This window comes from Polypterus senegalus, chromosome 1 (assembly GCF_016835505.1).
Source record: "Polypterus senegalus isolate Bchr_013 chromosome 1, ASM1683550v1, whole genome shotgun sequence".
In the NCBI taxonomy this organism is placed as follows: Eukaryota; Metazoa; Chordata; class Cladistia; order Polypteriformes; family Polypteridae; genus Polypterus; species Polypterus senegalus.
Window position 1 is genome coordinate 140,977,156 of NC_053154.1, and position 18,510 is coordinate 140,995,665.

An 18,510-nucleotide genomic window follows, 5' to 3' on the forward strand; every position below is an offset into this window, starting at 1 on the left:
ATCAAAATTACTTTACAGTTAAAAAAAATTCCCATGACAATCACATATATCCCTTCATGGTTCAGATACTATATCTGATACTACAAATGAGATTGCTCTATGTATAAGAATTCCCACATCTCTAGTTTTCTTTGTAAAGCTGGAATGGAATATTTGGCCAGTCCAGTCTCTGTGCAGCCGAAACTGATCCTTGCTTAATAAGTGGGTCTCCTGTAAAAATACTATTTTAGCGTTTAGACCTGTTAAAGAGAAAAAGTATTCTCTCACCTAATTCGTGATTCAGCCTTTTAACATTCCAGTTCAAAAGATAACTGTTTGGTCATGGAGACATTGCTTCTGAACTTTTGTTGTCATTTTTTTAGTTTTAACTTATAATAAAACAGCTTTGACCTTAATTTCGAATTTTCCCAGGAGTTATTGCCATAAAGCCTAATGTTACGTTGCCACTTACAAGGATTAAAAGATTAGAAAAAGCTTGCTCTCTTTATCTCTCCTCCTAGTTCCACCCCCTTTGCCTCCACATGTGAGGCCAGACCTGTCGGAATTTACAGCAGCAGCTGTTTCAATACAAGTTGTGAACGTTTGCTTAACACCTTCCAACTAAGCGCCAAGTGCCAAGTTTATTCTCAAACTTAGACACATTTTCCTGTATTTGTTCTTCAATTTATTTTAGTATACCTTTAAAGGTTGACTCAAAGCGATTGTTTAAACATTTTTCTTGGTCTTTTAAAATCCTGAAGCAGCTGCTCATTTGTCTTGTGTATGTCCTTTATTTCTTTCTTTATATCATTCTTTATACTATTACTAAACTCCTTTATGTCTTGAGCGGTGGCCATTGTGGAAATCATTACCTTCAGCTGGGATGGATCGTTTTGGTTCTTCTCTGTGCTCTACGGTTGAAGTGGCAAGCCCAGTTGCAGTCAATGTTCCCGGCTCGCAAGGAGTAGTTGATAAGGCAGAAGGTAAGGATATTTTCAGTTTCAATTAATCTTCTGGAACTGATGAGCTATCCTGGTCCAATTCGCCTGTACAATCATTCTCGACTACAGGCGATGCAGCAGCATCAGGTCCCAGGAAATCTGTGCTTTTGACGATCTGTTACAGGTCAGTCTCTGAAAGGCCATACCATAAGCTTGGACTTAATGTCCGTCTAGGCTTGGAAGAAGCTTTAGCGGTCTTGTGCGTTCCTTTCTGAGCCCCTTTTCTGCCTGTCATGTTTATATATGTTTGCATATATTGTAATTGAGCCTTCTCAGGTTGAGTAAATACAGGACACCTCGGGATGATAAAAGAGAGGAAAAAATAACACCACTGCTCATATAGTTCCGCTTCAGATGTCCATCTCCCGTAACGGACAAGACCAAAATCCCTATCAATGCAAAGTAATAAGGGCTGGTTTATTCCTAATTAATGGCCTATAAAAGGTTTCCCGCTACCAGGGTTTCACACAAAAAGCATCTCATGATGGGTAAAAGCAAACAGCTATTTCAAAATCTTCACAACCTTATTGTTGCAAAACATACTGATTGCATTGGTTACGGACATATTTCTAAACTTCTGAATGTTCCAGTGAGCTCCGTTGGGGCCATAATCCGAAAATGGAAAGAACCCGCCACAACCAGGTGCTCCTCACAAGAGGAGCCAAAAGAATAATCAGAAGAGTTGTCCAAAAGCCAAGGACAACTCACGAACAGCTTCAGAAAGACCAGAAAACAATAAATAACGCACTCAACTGCCATGGTCTCTATGTACACTCACTCCACTGCTAAAGAAAAACCATGTTGAAGTTTTTTGAAAGTTTGCTGCACAACATTTGGACAAGCCAATGAAATACTGGGAGAATATAGTCTGGTCAGATGAAACCAAAATTGAACTCTTTGGAAGTAATTGCACACACCATGTTTGGAGGAGAAATGGCCCTGCACATCACCCCAAAAACACCATACCAACTTCATATAATGAAGGAAGGATGAATGGAGAAATGTACTGGGACATTCTTGATAAGAATCTGCTGCCATTTACCAGGATGCTGAAGATCAAACGAGAGTGAACATTTCAGCAAGACAATGATCCCAAACACACAGCCAAGGAAACTATCAAATGGTTTCAAAGAAAGAAAATCTCTCTTTACCAACAAAGGCTTTTCTACTAAGTATTAAATAAATTTCAGTAAACGTGTTCAATACTTCTTCCCTGTGTCATTCCACTTTATTACACGTAACTTATATATGGACTTGTTTGTTTTGATTTCTTTGTAAGTGTGGATTACTTGAATTTTACCGCCATCTGGTGAAATCTTCATGTCAATAGCCCCATTAGAAATGTACCAAGACAAATGCTGACACATTCAATACTTACTTTCCCTGCTGTATTTTTATGCTTAAATACATGCAAAGTTTTATAAATGAGACCACGGGAGTCCGACATCTGGGTTTAAGAACAAAAAGGTGAATCTCATTCAAATACCTAATCTCAATCAGATGGAAAATTTGTGGCACTGTTTGAAAACTGAGATGCTTAAGCCTGGATATCCTGAACAACTTGAGAGGAACCCGCCTATAAGAATGGGAAAAATCACACTCCTAAATGTTCCAGGCATACCCAGGTTATCCAATTGCTCAACAAATCATTATCTTACATCCTTCACAGCTCTGGGCTTGCTTTGTAGAGAGACACATTCTTTTCATATCATCAACCACATCTTTTTTTGTCCTCCTTGTTGGTCTTATCTCATCCACCTCCCTCTCCATCTTTGTGCACCTCTTCACCCAATCATCCTCTACCTTTTGCTCCAGACACCCAAACCATCTTAGTCCATTTCTCCTCAGCACAATACCCATCACCTTCACACTAAGTTTTACTCTTAAATCAGCATTAGCTAATTTGTTCATTCATTTTTTTACTTTTGCTTTTATGTTCCACTTTCATCTGCCATGTCTCACTGCCATATGGCATACTGTACTAATCCTTATATAATTTTCATAAACCTCACCCTTCAATACCAGAGAAACTCCTTTAGAAGTTAGAATAGTGAATAGCTCCAAGAATATCTTCTATGCAGCTCTCACTCTGGCACTAACTGTGGTACCCACACCTCTGTGTTCAACATGGCAGTTAAACAGCCAAACATTCCCACTTCTCCAAAACAACTCTACACTTACTATATAGGCATTCTGTACTCCTTTCATACACTTTCTATAAACAAAGGTTACATAATCTGCATGCAGACAACCATTCACATCACATTTTTTATACCCCACTTTTGAAAAACTGGACTGAGTTTCTCCCAAGCATTTTTCCACAAACTTCCATTCCTTCTGCATTTTTGCCTCTAGCCATCACCTTGATATGTCCTGCATTTACCTTGAGACGTTACATTTGCAAACTAGTATTCCATTTCAGTGTCTTCTCCTTCAGTTCTATTTCATATTTTGCCACCAAACGATAATACTGCCAAACATGAGCTCCTTCACCACCTCAGTTACTATCCTTTACCTCAAAAGCTTCCCAAACCACCATTTGTGCTTTCTCATACACTTACAACACCATAGACACTAACTATTCATCCACACTTAACAGTCAAAATAAAAAGTGTGTGAACCCTTTGGAATTATCTGGTTTACTGCATGAATTAGTCATAAAAAGTGATCTGATCTTCATCTAAGTCACAGGTACTGATATACACACTGGTAGTGGAAAAAGTAAGTGAACCATGGGATTTAATAACTGGTTGACCCTCCTTTGGCAACAATGACCTCAACCAGGCGCTTCCTGAAACTGCAGATCACACCTGCACATCATGTGGGGGGAATTTTAGCCCATTCTTCTCTGCAGAACTGCCTTAACTCTTCCATATTCTTTGGATTTTCTGTGTATGGCTCTCTTCAAGTCATTCCACAACATCTCAATAGGACTGAGATCGGGGCTGTGACTGGGACACTCCAAAAGGTGGAGTTTATTCTTCTGAAGCCATTGGGCTGTGGATTTGCTGCGATGTTTGGGATCATTGTCCTGTTGCATCACCCAGCCTCCTCTGAGCTTAAGTTGACGAACAGACACCCCTACATTATCCAGGAGAATTTGTTGATAAACTTGTAAATTCATTTTTCCCTCAATGATGCCAAGCTGTCCAGGCCCTGATGCAGCAAAGCATCCTTTCCCGGATGGGTTTATCCATTCCCAGGAATTCGGGAATCCCGGGCTCCCGGGGATCACACAGTGCAGGGCATCTCACATGTGAACCGGTTTTAGAACAACCAACACTTATTTTTGATGAAACTACGGCAATATGTTGACACCAATAAAAGACTAACCTTATCTACAAGCAGTTCATACTGTCATATAAGTACATGTATCTAGTTCAATATATATATATATATATATATATATATATATATATATACATATATACATATATATACACATATATATACACATATATATACACACACACTAATAAAAGGCAAAGCCCTCACTCACTCACTAATTCTCCAACTTCCCATGTAGGTAGAAGGCTGAAATTTGGCAGGCTAATTCCTTACAGCTTACTTACAAAAGTTGGGCATTTCATTTCGAAATTCTACGCGTAATGGTCATAACTGGAACCTATTTTTCGCCATATACTGTAATGGACAGTTCAGCTCGAAGGCCGTGGGGGGCGGAGTTGCATGTGACATCATCACTCCGCCCACGTAATCACGTGAAATGACGGTGATTGCAGTACGTAGAAAACAAGTAAGAGCTCCAAAGAGCACTGAACAAAAAACGGCATATCACAATTGAGAAGGCAGCAAAAGATTATGAAGCGAGTGATGCATACAAGCATATTCATAAGTGCAGCTACTGCGGAAACAAAGCACGGTGTGAAACGTAAGTTTAAATTAAGTTTATAGACACACTCCTGCTGCCGTTTGTCATGCCTACAACGAATATGGTATACGCGAGATTCAAGTTTAATGAGAAGACACGAGGTTTAAACGAGACTTTGGATCACTTTGTAACGGAGTTAAAATTGCTGTAGCAAGAAACTTAAGTGCCGGGTCTTAGCTAACATTAAATAAAGGCGTTGACATTGCGAGATCGCACGAGCACAGCTGAGAAGCTTCGATGCATGTACTCCGAGCGGCTCACGTCAACTGACTTTGCAAGACTGGAAAAGATTAAATTAAGTTCATACACACGCTACCGCTAAATTATTCACAGGCAATTTCCACAACTTAATACCGGGAATGCCTGTTGAACATCTTACATTCACGAGTACCTATTTGGGTGGTACTTCGATGAATGAAACCTGTTATCTTTACAATGGTTGACAAACACGGAATATAACTTGAACACAACACATCCTCCAAATACGAACCTGATTGAAAGAAATAATGATAATCAAATCCTTGATGACAGCAACACTCATAACGGTCAGAAAACTATTACATTGACAATCATGTTACGTTATTTTTAAAATGTTTCCTTTTCTTAGCACAAGCACAGCTGAGAAGCTTCGATGCACGTACTCCGCAAAAAAAAAAAATCAATTGTCAATGCAGGATTTCCTGATACATCGATTACATTGATGCACACATCAGAGCTACAAAAATGTAAGAGTCGGAAGAAAGTGTGTTGCTAGGACTGATCGGAGGCAAATTTCTTTTCAAAAGGCTACCCGAAGGAAGCCTTGATAAAAACCGTGGTTTTGTGCAAATTGTCCAAATACGAACATGCTTGAAAGAAATAATGATAATCTTAAATATATATAATTAAGCTAATAATAATAATAAAAATAAAAATCTAAGAGACCTAAATAAAAATTATATATATAAATAAGCTGCAGAAACATCTCAAGGATGATCAGGGGAAACAGGATGCACCTGAGCTCAATTTTGAGCTTCATGGCAAAGGCTGTGATTACTTATGTACATGTGCTTTCTCAGTTTTTTTTATTTTTTAATAAATTTGCAAAAATTTCAAGCAAACATTTTTACGTTGTCATTATGGGGTGTTGTGTGTAGAATTCTGAGGAGAAAAATTAATTGAATCCATTTTGGAATAAGGCTGTAACATGACAAAATGTGGAAAAAGTGATGCACTGTGAATACTTTCCGGATGCACTATATATATATATATATATATATATATATATATATATATATATATATATATATATATGCTATATATGCTATATAGTTATATATATATATATATATATATATATATATATATATATATATATATATATATATATATATATATATATATATATATATATATAGTATATATATATATATATATATATATATATATAGGGAGGATATATGATAGAGTAACATTTAAAAAAAAATGTTTTTGAATGCAACGCGATCTACCTGATCAGATACTGATACACTTGTTATAAACAACGCCCGTGCTTGCCGTTGCTCTGAAACACCGCCATTTCAGCTTTTACTGATGCATCCAGTTTCTTGTCATCATTCTGTGATGGCAAGTTTCTTGGCACAGATAATGCGGATGCAACAGACTGACGCATTGCAATTTCAAGTTGCTGTTCAAAGCTGTTGTCTGACAGACGTCAATGAAGTCTGCCCTGTCCCGGCATTCGTGAGCTGTAGACTGCAGACTCCTCCCAGTCCACTATACTCCGTCTTAGTCTGAGCCGGGAGATTGACTGCTGCTGGTTGACTTAATTAATCTGCAAAACACTACACCGTGGGCCACTTAATTATTTTCAACTATAACTCTGTTATTTCTTGATCGATTGTCACTCTTTTACACGCTACAGTGGGATGCAAAAGTTTGGGCAACCTTGTTAATAGTCATTATTTTCCTGTATAAATCGTTGGTTGTTACGATAAAAAATGTCAGTTAAATATATCATATAGGAGACACACACAGTGATATTTGAGAAGTGAAATGAAGTTTATTGGATTTACAGAAAGTGTGCAATAATTGTTCAAACAAAATCAGGCAGGTGCATAAATTTGGGCACCGTTGTCATTTTATTGATTCCAAAACTTTTAGAACTAATCACTCCTCCTTTAATTTTCTCTGAAGAGTAGCAAAATGGGGGTCACAAAACAACTCTCAAATGACCTGAAGACAAAGATTGTTTACCATCATGGTTTAGGGGAAGGATACAGAAAGCTGTCCCAGAGATTTAAGCTGTCTGTTTCCAATGTTAGGAACATATTGAGGAAATGGAAGACCACAGGCTCAGTTCAAGTTAAGGCTCGAAGTGGCAGACCAAGAAAGATTTCGGATAGACGGAAGCGACGAATGGTGAGAACAGTCAGAGTCAACCCACAGACCAGCACCAAAAGACCTACAACATCATCTTGCAGTAGATGGAGTCACTGTGCATCGTTCAACCATTCAAGACTTTACACAAGGAGATTCTGTATGCGAGAGTGATGCAGAGGAAGCCTTTTCTCCGCCCACAGCACAAACAGAGCCGATTGAGGTATGCTCAAGCACATTTGGACAAGCCAGCTTCATTTTGGAATAAGGTGCTGTGGACTGATGAAACTAAAATTGAGTTATTTGGGCATAACAAGGGGCGTTATTCATGGAGGAAAAAGAACACAGCATTCCAAGAAAAACACCTGCTACCTACAGTAAAATATGGTGGTGGTTCCATCATGCTGTGGGGCTGTGTGGCCAGTGCAGGGACTGGGAATCTTGTCAAAGTTGAGGCACGCATGGATTCCACTCAGTATCAGCAGATTCTGGAGACCAATGTCCAGGAATCAGTGACAAAGCTGAAGCTGTGTCGGGGCTGGATCTTTCAACAAGACAACGACCCGAAACACTGCTCAAAATCCACTAAGGCATTCATGCAGAGGAACAAGTACAACGTTCTGGAATGGCCATCTCAGTCCCAAGACCTGAATATAATTGAAAATCTGTGGTGTGAGTTAAAGAGAGCTGTCCATGCTCAGAAGCCATCAAACCTGAATGAACTAGAGATGTTTTGTAAAGAGGAATGGTCCAAAATACCTTCAACCACAATCCAGACTCTCATCGGAACCTACGGGAAGCGTTTAGAGGCTGTAATTTCTGCAAAAGGCGGATCTACTAAATATTGATTTAATTTCTTTTTTGTGGTGCCCATATTTATGCATCTGCCTGATTTTGTTTGAACAATTATTGCACACTTTAAGTAAATCCAATAAACTTCATTTCACTTCTCAAATATTACTGTGTGTGTCTCCTATATGATATATTTAACTGACATTTTTTATTGCAACAACCAACGATTTATACAGGAAAATAATGACTATTAACAAGGTTGCCCAAACTTTTGCATCCCACTGTATATATGCAAGCTTGGCCGTTCCCAGCTTCCTGGGAATTACAGCAGTTTCATTCCTGGGAATGAAAAATGTCCGGGAATTCCGGGCTCCCGATTGGGGAATAGATTCCCTAATCATGATGTTTCCTTCATCATACTTTACTGTACGAATGATGTTTTGATGTTGATATGCAGTGCCCTTTTTACACCAAATGAAGTTCTGCTTGTTCCTCCGAAATAGTTCAATTTTGGTTTCATCACTCCACAAAACATTTTCCCAGTACCGTTGTGGAGTGTCCAAGTGCTCTTCCGCAAACTTCAGGCGTTCAGCAATGTTCTTTTTTGATAGCAGTAGCTTCCTTCTAGGTGTCCTGCCTTGGACTCCTTTCTTGTTCTTGTTTTGTGTATAGCTGACTCATGAACAAAGATAAAGAAGTCATTAGAAATGGCTAACAAGTCCTTTGCTGTCACTCTAGGGTTCTTCTTTACTTCATTGCTGACTTTGCGTTGTGCTCTTGGGGCCATCTTGGCAGGGTACCCACTTCTAGGTAGAGTTACCACAATACCAAATTGTCTCCATTTATAGACAACTTGCCTAACAGTAGACTGATGAATATCTAAAATCTTTGGGATGACTTTGTAACCCTTTCCAGCCTTATGTAGATTAACAATTCTCGATCGTAGCTCTTCAGACAGTTCTTTTGTGTGAGGCATGATTCCCATCTGGATAGGCTTCTTGTCAAAAGCTCAAACTCAAACCTTATAGTGTTTTTTTTCAATCAAACTAATTCTAGGCCACACCTCTGAACTTGTTTCATTAAATGGACTCCAGGTGTGCTACATTCTGACTGCAATGAGCTTTTTAAAAAGTCATTAGCTTAGGGGTCACTTACTTTTTCCAAGCTTCATTTTCACAGTTTGAATGATTTATTCAATATGGTCAAAATTTCTCTGACAATCTGTGTATCTTGAGTTATAAGGGACTATGTTTGTTCATTATTGTGACTGCCATGAATATACAACCATGTTTTATATGGTAATTAGACATAAATACAGATAATTCCTAGGGGTTCATATACTTTTTACTTTGACTGTAACTTCCTCAATACCTCACTATTTTTCAAGAAATCCTGTTAAAATCCTCTCCAGATCTACAAATACATATTGCTGCTTCTTTCCCTTTGCAAGATGCCTTCCCTGCATTTGACAGCAACAAAGACTGCATCTATTGTTCCCTTCTCAGGGATGAGGACATGCTGTATTTTGCAGTTGATCTCCAATTCTAATCTCAAGCATTCTTTCAACTATCTTCATTACCAGCTAAAAAAGCTTGACTCCTCAATTTAACTAACACTCAATTGGATCACCCTTTCCTCTATATAGTGTTATGAAGACATTTTTTTCCCAGTTTTCAGGAATCCTCACTTCACACACAATCATGCTGGGCAGGTCTGTCAACAATTCAATTCCAGACCTCACCTTATAAACAACAGTTTTCCTAAGTAAACAGTGCCAAAACATGCTAAAATATAAAATTACCCATAGGTACTGTCAGAAAAATATATCACGGGGCTAGGGCTGTGCAATGTCTTAAAGGTTCACATCATCACATTGTCATTTCAAAACATCAATGATGTTCGATATCATTTTGCTTGTGGGTATAGATTTGGAGGGATGCTCGAGTATGACAAATAATAAACTACTCTACCCATGAACAGCGGAAAGTGTCTAAAAAAGGTGGGAGAGTAATGGTACATGGACGTTTCACCGTGGGACACAAGAGTGTTATTCAGTAATGTTATTACAATTAATTAAATGTGATTTGTTCCATGTTCATTTAAAATTGCTACAACTCCTGATGTTGTACTGGCAAGACAATCTAAAACTAGATCTGCCTTATAAAATGGAGTTGAATAAATGTCTAACAGAAAACTAGAAGTTGCTAATTACTTTTAACTCTTTTAAACACAGCATTTCTTCTCTTTCTAATATATTCTGAATGACCAGTGGCTCAATGCTACAGTGGGCACATTACAGCAGAACACATTGTATAAAATTGATAAAGTGTAAGCATCTGAAATGGATTAATTCATTTTAGGTACAGCTTTTAAATATTATTTGTTACTTCTGGAGAACACATTTCAAATTCACCATTGTGCATTTATTACGACAAAGACAACAATATTTACTTATTAAACTGTTTTTAAGATTAAAGGTTCAATTTTATTGTTGCTAGACAGAGCTGGAGATGGCAGAGTTAAAAGATGCTAAGATTTGCATTGGGCGTGACGAGGATGAACAGGATTAGAAATGAGTACATTAGAGGGTCAGCTCAAGTTGGACGGTTGGGAGACAAAGTCAGAGAGGAGAGATTGCATTGTTTTGGACATGTGCAGAGGAGAGATGCTGGGTATATTGGGAGAAGGATGCTAAGGATAGAGCTGCCAGGGAAGAGGAAAAGAGGAAGGCCTAAGCAAAGGTTTATGGATGTGGTGAAAGAGGACATGCAGGTGATGGGTGTAACAGAACAAGATGCAGAGGATAGAAAGATATAGAAGGAGATGATCCGCTTTGGCAACCCCTAACGGGAGCAGCCAAAAGAAGAAGATTAGGCAACATGAGGAACTTTCATAAAAATAACATTTTCATGAAGCCCTTCTTTTACCTGAGTATCTAACACTAAATATTTTAAGCACACATTGCTTTAACTGTATTCTCATTTTGTTAAGCAGAATTTTCTTTTGGTATTGAGAAATTGTGAGCAAATTAAAAGGCAAACTTTGACAGCTGAGTGACTTCAACATACGTGAATAATTTGAGAGAATTTTTAAAGGAGACAATTCAGTGAGGATTCAATAAGCTTTCACAGTAGCTTAGGCAAAGAGCAGTTTTTGGAGGGCCACAGGTGGTGGATGATAGGCTTTTGGTCTGGTTTAACTGAAATAATTTAAGTTTGTATCTGATTGTGTATAGCAAGGCTTCCCAAAGTGGTCGATATTGACTGCCTGGGGTCGATTTGAACTTTCTAGGGGTCGATAGTTTCAATAAAAAAAATTGGGGGTCAACGACAGCAAAAATAGACCCCCTTACTACTGCTATTTGTTTGTTACTTCAAAATATCTATGATTCCAATAGGAACCTAATGATGAAGCAAAATAATTAAAAAAAACACTTTTTTGATAAAAACACATTACATAACAAACTTGTGAACGAAAAGGTAAATGTGTCATTAAAAGAGTCAAATGTAAGAATGCATGAAAATACATGTAGCACAAACATGTCTGTGCATTGTCTTAACGAACTTATCAAAGCAAGTGTGGACATGAAAAACCGTTGCATGTGACTAGGGGGTCGATGGTTTTATAAGTTTTTGGTAAAGGGGTCTGCAGCAAAAAAAAAGTTTGGGAACTCCTGGTGTATAGTATGCAAGTAAGTCACTACTAAATGCCTCATGTTTCAGATTTCCTACTGGCCTCTATAGCTGTGCGACAACTAAAATTAAGTAGAAAACAAGCATGTCTTATTTGACTGTCTTTAACTCTGTAATGTGTCATAAAATCGTTTATCTGGATTCTGGACCATTTATCCCTTATGATGAGTCCATTTTGAAATGTTCAGTTTGAAAAAATGCAGGTGAAATTTGCACCAAGTGAACAATGACTGAAAAAAGTCAAGTTAACTGTAAAAAATAAATGGATAGTAGAAATGAAGAGAACCGAAAGCAGTTTTAACCAAACAAAAAAAAAATCAGCTATTTACACAGAATGATTTTAACAGTACCCACGGTATATTTCAGTGCTACATTTTATAATGTGAGCAGACATCCATCTATAGTTTCATATAGTTCTGAATTTGACCATTTAACTATTACCTAAATTGGTTAACACTGAATTATATTGTCATCTCACTGATTCAAGGACCTGGGCTTTACTGCCACCCTAGCATCTCTCTCTGTATAGTGTTTGCAGAACCAATCTGCCTGATGTGAGTTTTCTACAGACACTTTGCTTGCATTTAACACCGCATCTTGTTTGGTTTAACAATTGTTTAGTATGTGCAAAAATCTACCCTATTAAAGACTGGTGCCTCTCATCCTGGGTTGGTTCATGCCTTGTATCCTATGTGGATGAAATCAACCTGAGCTAGTTCAAAAACTGGATAGATTTATTAAAAAAATTAAAATAAATCAAGTAATAACAAAATTTCAAAATGTACATAATTGTACAATTTTTAAAAACAGTAACTGGAAATTATATCAAGTCTATTTTTTCAAATAAATAAATAAAATAAAAATATGGTACTATACCTTAAGTCTCATAATAAAAACGTTTAAGCCATTACTACCTAAGGCTGTTCCTTGACAACAAAAATTATTTCAGAAAATCGAAGTTCTCATTCTCAGTGCCAGTGCTTAATTAAAAGTGTAACATCACAGCCATTCTAAAGAACACCCCAATGAAGCAACTGTAATGGCCACAGAAGAACTTGGGGGGTTTCTTTTAACTTTCAAAATGTTAAACTTATTAAAAAAAAAATATAGTACTGTATAGTGAAATGTTTCATGAATGTGCAATAGAGTAATTTTGCCATAATGATATTTTCATACATCTGGCTTAATTCTGTGATGTCTCCAAATGTACAGCGAACTAAAAATATGTAAATATACCTCCAAAGTAACATTCCAGTTATGACGGGTCATTGCAGGCAAGGTTCTGTGGGTCTTACATGGGTCACTGGTATACATATTTTAACCACCAGTACAGAGAAGCACTAACTGATCTTTAAGTACAGTACAGCTGCACAACTTGTCTATGTAAACCGGTGTTTTTCAACCACTGCATCGTGTTGCCATTACTGGTTCGCGAGTGGGTCACCTAGGCCAGCATTTCTCAACCACTGGGCTGTGGGTTGCCATCACTAGTTTGGGAGTAGATCGCCTAAGTAATCAGCAGGACTGCGCAATAGGTCTTCCTGTTTCTAAGCAGGTTTGTTTCACCAAGTCTAAAACCTGCCCCCCCACCCCATTTAAGCCTGTTTCACCAAAAAGGGGGTTTGCTATTGATGCTAGTGGGTCATCAATAAGTTTTAAACTACACAACTGGGGTGCAGGACCATTAAAACTGAGAAACACGGATATAAGGAAGGTATTGTAATGCCAAATTCATAAGAGCAGCAATGATCAAAACAAACTTCAAAGGGCCCAACAGTCAGTTAAAGATTTATTACTGTAACTGGTTTTGGCAAATTCTGCAGCATTAATTCCCTAATGTTACTTATTATTTGACTGATACCTTTAACAAAGGTGATGTACAACATTTGAGATACAATTGGTTACATTTCATTTGTTTTTTCAATCGGAGTACATGCAGGTGAAGTGACATGCTCATGGTCATAAAGCATCAGCAGCACCACTTGAACTCACAACTTCAGAGTTTGAAGGGCTAGGTCCAAAGCCTTCACTATACACCTCATTGTCTGCTACTAATATTAGCTTTTTGTAAAGTCCCTACAAAAAATTGTATACAGAAATATACTTGGCTTCATAGCACTACTTCTGATACATCCAATTAACTGAAGACACTAAAACTAAGGCTCACTGTCTTATGAAATTTTAGCATTAGGCACAAGACAGTAACCAGCTGCAGATAATACACTAGTGCATGACATGCAGCTCTCACAGGCAAATTTACTGTCATAAGCCACCACATGTTATATAAAAAGAATGGATATTTAAAATTACAGTAGTACTCCACTCATCTCCATTTTTAATTAAAAGTAAAACACAGCCTGAGGCTCAGCTAGCTGTGCAACTTAATCAGTAGACAGGAATATTTAGCCGCGAATTACAAAATATCTACAATTCCACAAAATGCCATGCAAAATATTAGTAGACAAAATATGTTGGATAGTCTGTCTACAGTTACAGCAATATTTGACTATTAGAATTATTATTATTTACATTAATATTTAAATTGGAACAACATTCAGCATTTTAAGGCACTTCAGTATCTTATTTATAAACGAATATGGCCATGTGTATTCGGTACATGGTGTTTCTGAAGGCACTGTTCCGCTCTGAAAACTCCACATGATGATCACAAGTATAGTTTTAATAAGGGGACTCTGCGAGGTACATGTATGTATGAGCGTGTGTTTTTCATTCCAGCAGAGTACAGTTTCATTAAATGATAAGCAGAATTTTGGCTGATTCTTAAAATATGTGGATACTCCAAGACTATGCACTGATGCAGTAATGACCAAGTTAACACTTTCAAAAAAACAGCCCAGTAGAACGGCGCCACGAGACAGCAAGCAATAACCATGTGACAGAATGGACTAAATCGCTTATTTTAAACCACCTTGTCTTCTTTTCATACAGCAAACAACTTTGTTTTTCTACGTAACATGCCTCCGGTTGTTAAAAGCCCCCCAACTTAAGCTCTGATGCTTACCAACTTCTTTGTGAAAATGCCACCGAACACTGCGCTATATAATAATGCCCAACAGAAAGAAACTCTTTTATTACTCCATATAAAGACTGCAACAGGTTTACTAAAAAGGAAAATTTTTGGAACATTAGGTGCATCTCCGTATTAGGGTGTGTCTCTTCCCACACCACATATACAGAAAACTGTCGTCTGCCAAGCAGCAAGTGCAACGTCATGTCTTGACGTTTGCCAAGGAACTTTGATATAATTCAATGGCTGATAACATGTAATCGGTGTGTTTGTCTGTTTTTCTTCTTACACTGTTGAGACTGCAAGCAGGTCTGCTTTTGATTTAACAAGTACAGTACAACTTTTCCGGGCTCCTCCTCCACTATTTACTAGGGGGCATCCGCCCCCCTCAACAGAAGCAGTCAACAGTTATACCACCAAGCGAGCATTGGCATAACTCTTTTTTTAACTGGAAATCGGAAGATTTCGACATAAGCATTCTACAACTGTAACATAAAGGACACGCCGAAGGGGCCTATTAGTTGTTATGAAGCCTGACGCTTTCTTTAGCTCGCAGACTTTTTGGGTTTGTATTTTCGTCTTGAAATCGATGACCGTTTACCAACTCACCTTATTCCCACATACTGAACTACATTAGAAAAAATCTGCCACGGCGCGACCGCGTAAATGAACGACTGTGGCCAATTTCCAAACCACTACTCACCAGCTGCTGTCTGATCCACCGTAGCATCCTGGACTTTGAAGCGTGTCGTTCGCGCACTGCGCCGAATTATCTGTCTTTAATTTTCGTCTGCCAGATGAGCCGCGTTCACGCTTCAGAGCTCCATTAGTTTTTAGTCAATACGGTGTAGTTGCAAAAAAGAAACAAAAAATGCCCGCTAAGCACTTCCCATTTACTGACTTAAGGGAACCGGTGAGTGCTGGTGGAGAAGGGCTCTTTTGGTGTAAACGTTTTCTCGTTTGTTGCTTGCTTCCTTTACTACCGCCTCCTCCCTCCACCTCCACCTTCACTCTCAGCAGTCGGCTCCTCTGTACAGACTTGCTTCATTGCTTGAGCCCCACCACTCTGTTCACTGACAACATCCAGGAAGTGACGTCACCTAATGATACACCCGCCACTGCGATTGGATCACTTACACTGTGGAAGACGCTCGAAAAAGGGTGAATTTTTCCATTCCATGAATCCACATTTTTGTTTTTGATTTCTGCTAGAAGACGGAAGTTACCCAGAAGTGTATTTGCAAATTTGGAACAAAAAAGATGGATAGGACGTCGTTTAATTGATAAACATTCATTCACTGGCTGACACAAGATTTGGGCACAGACCGTTGAGGCCAATCAGATCACATCGCACTCTGAGGAACAGTAGTAATTTAGGAGTGAGCAGTGGGAGGACATTCGAGTACGCGGAGCAAGTCACCATAACATGGAGAAAACATATAGATTCCACTTGCTTGAGAGATTTAATACACTTCCGAGGATGCATTGTGTACAGCTTAATTGAGCCAGGGGCACAACGACCGCATGGAATGGGCGGGAAATACCCCAGACCACCAAGTCGCAAATGGAGGGGGCGGGGAGGGGGGCTTTTTCATAAGTGCCACTCTTTTTCCCCAGGCATTTTCACAGGTTCACGTTTACCATTTCATGCAGTAAAATAGCAATCAGGATTGCCACCAGCGATTACCATTAGACCAATGTTTATTATTTCTATTGATCGCGACATGTTATTGGTAGGTCGCCTGTGTCGTAAAGTTAGCAGAGTTAATCTAACTATGATTTGTACACCGCCTTATATTTAGCGTGCGTAACAACGCCGTTAACTCATCATAAAGACCGTTCGTTTTAATGGCACGGAACTACAAAAACATATTCACCACGATACCTTATCCCCTCTCATAACTAGTTAAAACAGTCAAGCTGAAGTGAATGACAGGCAAAGATACGAGTAAGAGAGGGTGAGACAAGAGGAAATAACTGATGAGACTGTAAGGTGAGGAAACCGCGGCGCTAGTTTGAAATGTCGAAATGAAATTAACTGCTGCAGTGCAAGACAGTGACCATTTTCGGAGTGGTAATGAGGGCGAGAGAATGGGATTAGTATATCTAGGTTGTACAGTATACTAAAAACAGTTTCAGTAGTCATGGTCGATAGTTAATCGTGTCGTTAGATCAGAATCTGTAGGATAGGTGCAAAGAAAGACTGAAATAGGTTTACTGTTCCTCGGTGAGGAAGAATACCGTCGTCATTTTATTGTAAAGTGCTTGGATAAATTGCAATCTAATGTTAGTGGGAAAGGTGTGCTTGGACCGCTGAGAACCGTAAGACCTCCAGAAAATAACATAAAACGTGGTATAGACATCCAGCATAATGTCAGTCGGCAGCTTTAAACATTTAAAAGATACAGTTCACCGAATTATTCACCAGGATTTATCCTATCCTAGCATGAAATACAGGTAGTGCATGCATTTTTAGGAATAATTCAGATATTTTCTTAACTCATTTTATTGAATTGTTAAATGAAAAGTGGGATATAATAAACTATTTGCGACCTCGTTTAGAAATACGTATGTATTGTTAATGTTAGCAGTTATTTGAACAATGTTATTTAAAAAATAAATTGCTACTTAGGACAGGACAAATAAACTGCATTGATTAATTATTTTCACTGCTTTATAGGCTACCTTATTAGGCGTCATTAATCAATTGTGACTAAGTTAAGCGATCATTCATATTGTCCTTTCAAAAATCATCAGATCTGCACCCCAATAAATTTTCTCTCGTCTTTACTGAAGTTTAAACTAAGCATCTACACTGGTACTGATCTACCGTTGGGATCTTTAACTTGTTAGAATAATTATTTTTACATTATCAATAAGTTTACTTTCCACTTTTCTTTTTTAAAACTGTTCATATGAGAAATATGTTTGAAATGAAACAAGGACTTTCACTGTTTATTATTATCATGATATGGCCATTGTTATTTCTCTGTTCATGGCTTTGCTGTCATTATTGTAATAAACCATATTTTGGCTCCCAGTGTGTTATCGATTTTCTTGTTTGGGTCCTCAGATTAAAATGTTTTAAAGCGTCAGTGTTAGACCAATGACGCCTCCTGTTACAAACTCTTATAACAGCTGTCATTGGTCATAAATTTGACACCATATGATCAATTCTTATATTTAAAAAAAAGAGCCAAAAATAAACATAAGTCTCCTCAAGGAATTTGCCAAAAAGAAATCCAAAAAGAAAAAACATACCTAATGTGACTGTATAATGAATTTACCAATAAGACTACAATTTATGAGAACATTTTTCTAGTTTTGATTGTGATATTCAAGTTATCAGTTGAAAATATTAACATGGGAATATGGTTAACAATAATGTTTTAATTTACTTGTGTTGTATTACAGTAACATTTTCATAAACTGTGAATCACTCTGTAAAATATAGAAAATAATAAATTGACTTGATTTTATATAATTTAATGTATGCTTTCTGTCATTAATGAAAATAGCATATAACATAATAAAATCCTCTTCTGAGGTGCCTACTCAATAGAAAATCAATGCAGCAGTAGTTTTAAATTGTTTTGCGTTAAATGTCCATTTAATTAAATAAATAAATAATCTACAAATGCTTTACCCAGTTTTTAAGTGACTTATTTATGTTTCTTAAATAATGTATGGACAGAAAATTATGTTAACATTTGAATGGTGGAAAAATTTATTCGCAAAACATATTTCATGTGTGCAAGATGATTTACAGGA

The 18,510-nt window shown here is 37.7% G+C and overlaps 1 protein-coding gene across 5 annotated transcripts in view; it reads right to left on the reverse strand.

Moving 5' to 3' along the window:
* The window catches only part of atp11b (ATPase phospholipid transporting 11B (putative)), a 206,010-nt gene extending 190,198 nt beyond the window's left edge, over positions 1-15,812 (reverse strand). For 4 of the 5 annotated variants that reach the window (XR_005634390.1, XR_005634388.1, XM_039759306.1 and 1 more), the window contains exon 1: positions 15,443-15,812. Coding sequence is in view for 3 of the 5 variants with exons in the window: in XM_039759306.1 (XP_039615240.1) it covers positions 15,443-15,469 (27 nt within the window). In the remaining 2 variants the exon portion in view is untranslated. The remainder of the gene's footprint in view (positions 1-15,442) is intronic. The other variant, XM_039759285.1, reaches the window with a different exon arrangement.
* Positions 15,813-18,510: the final 2,698 nt, after the last annotated feature.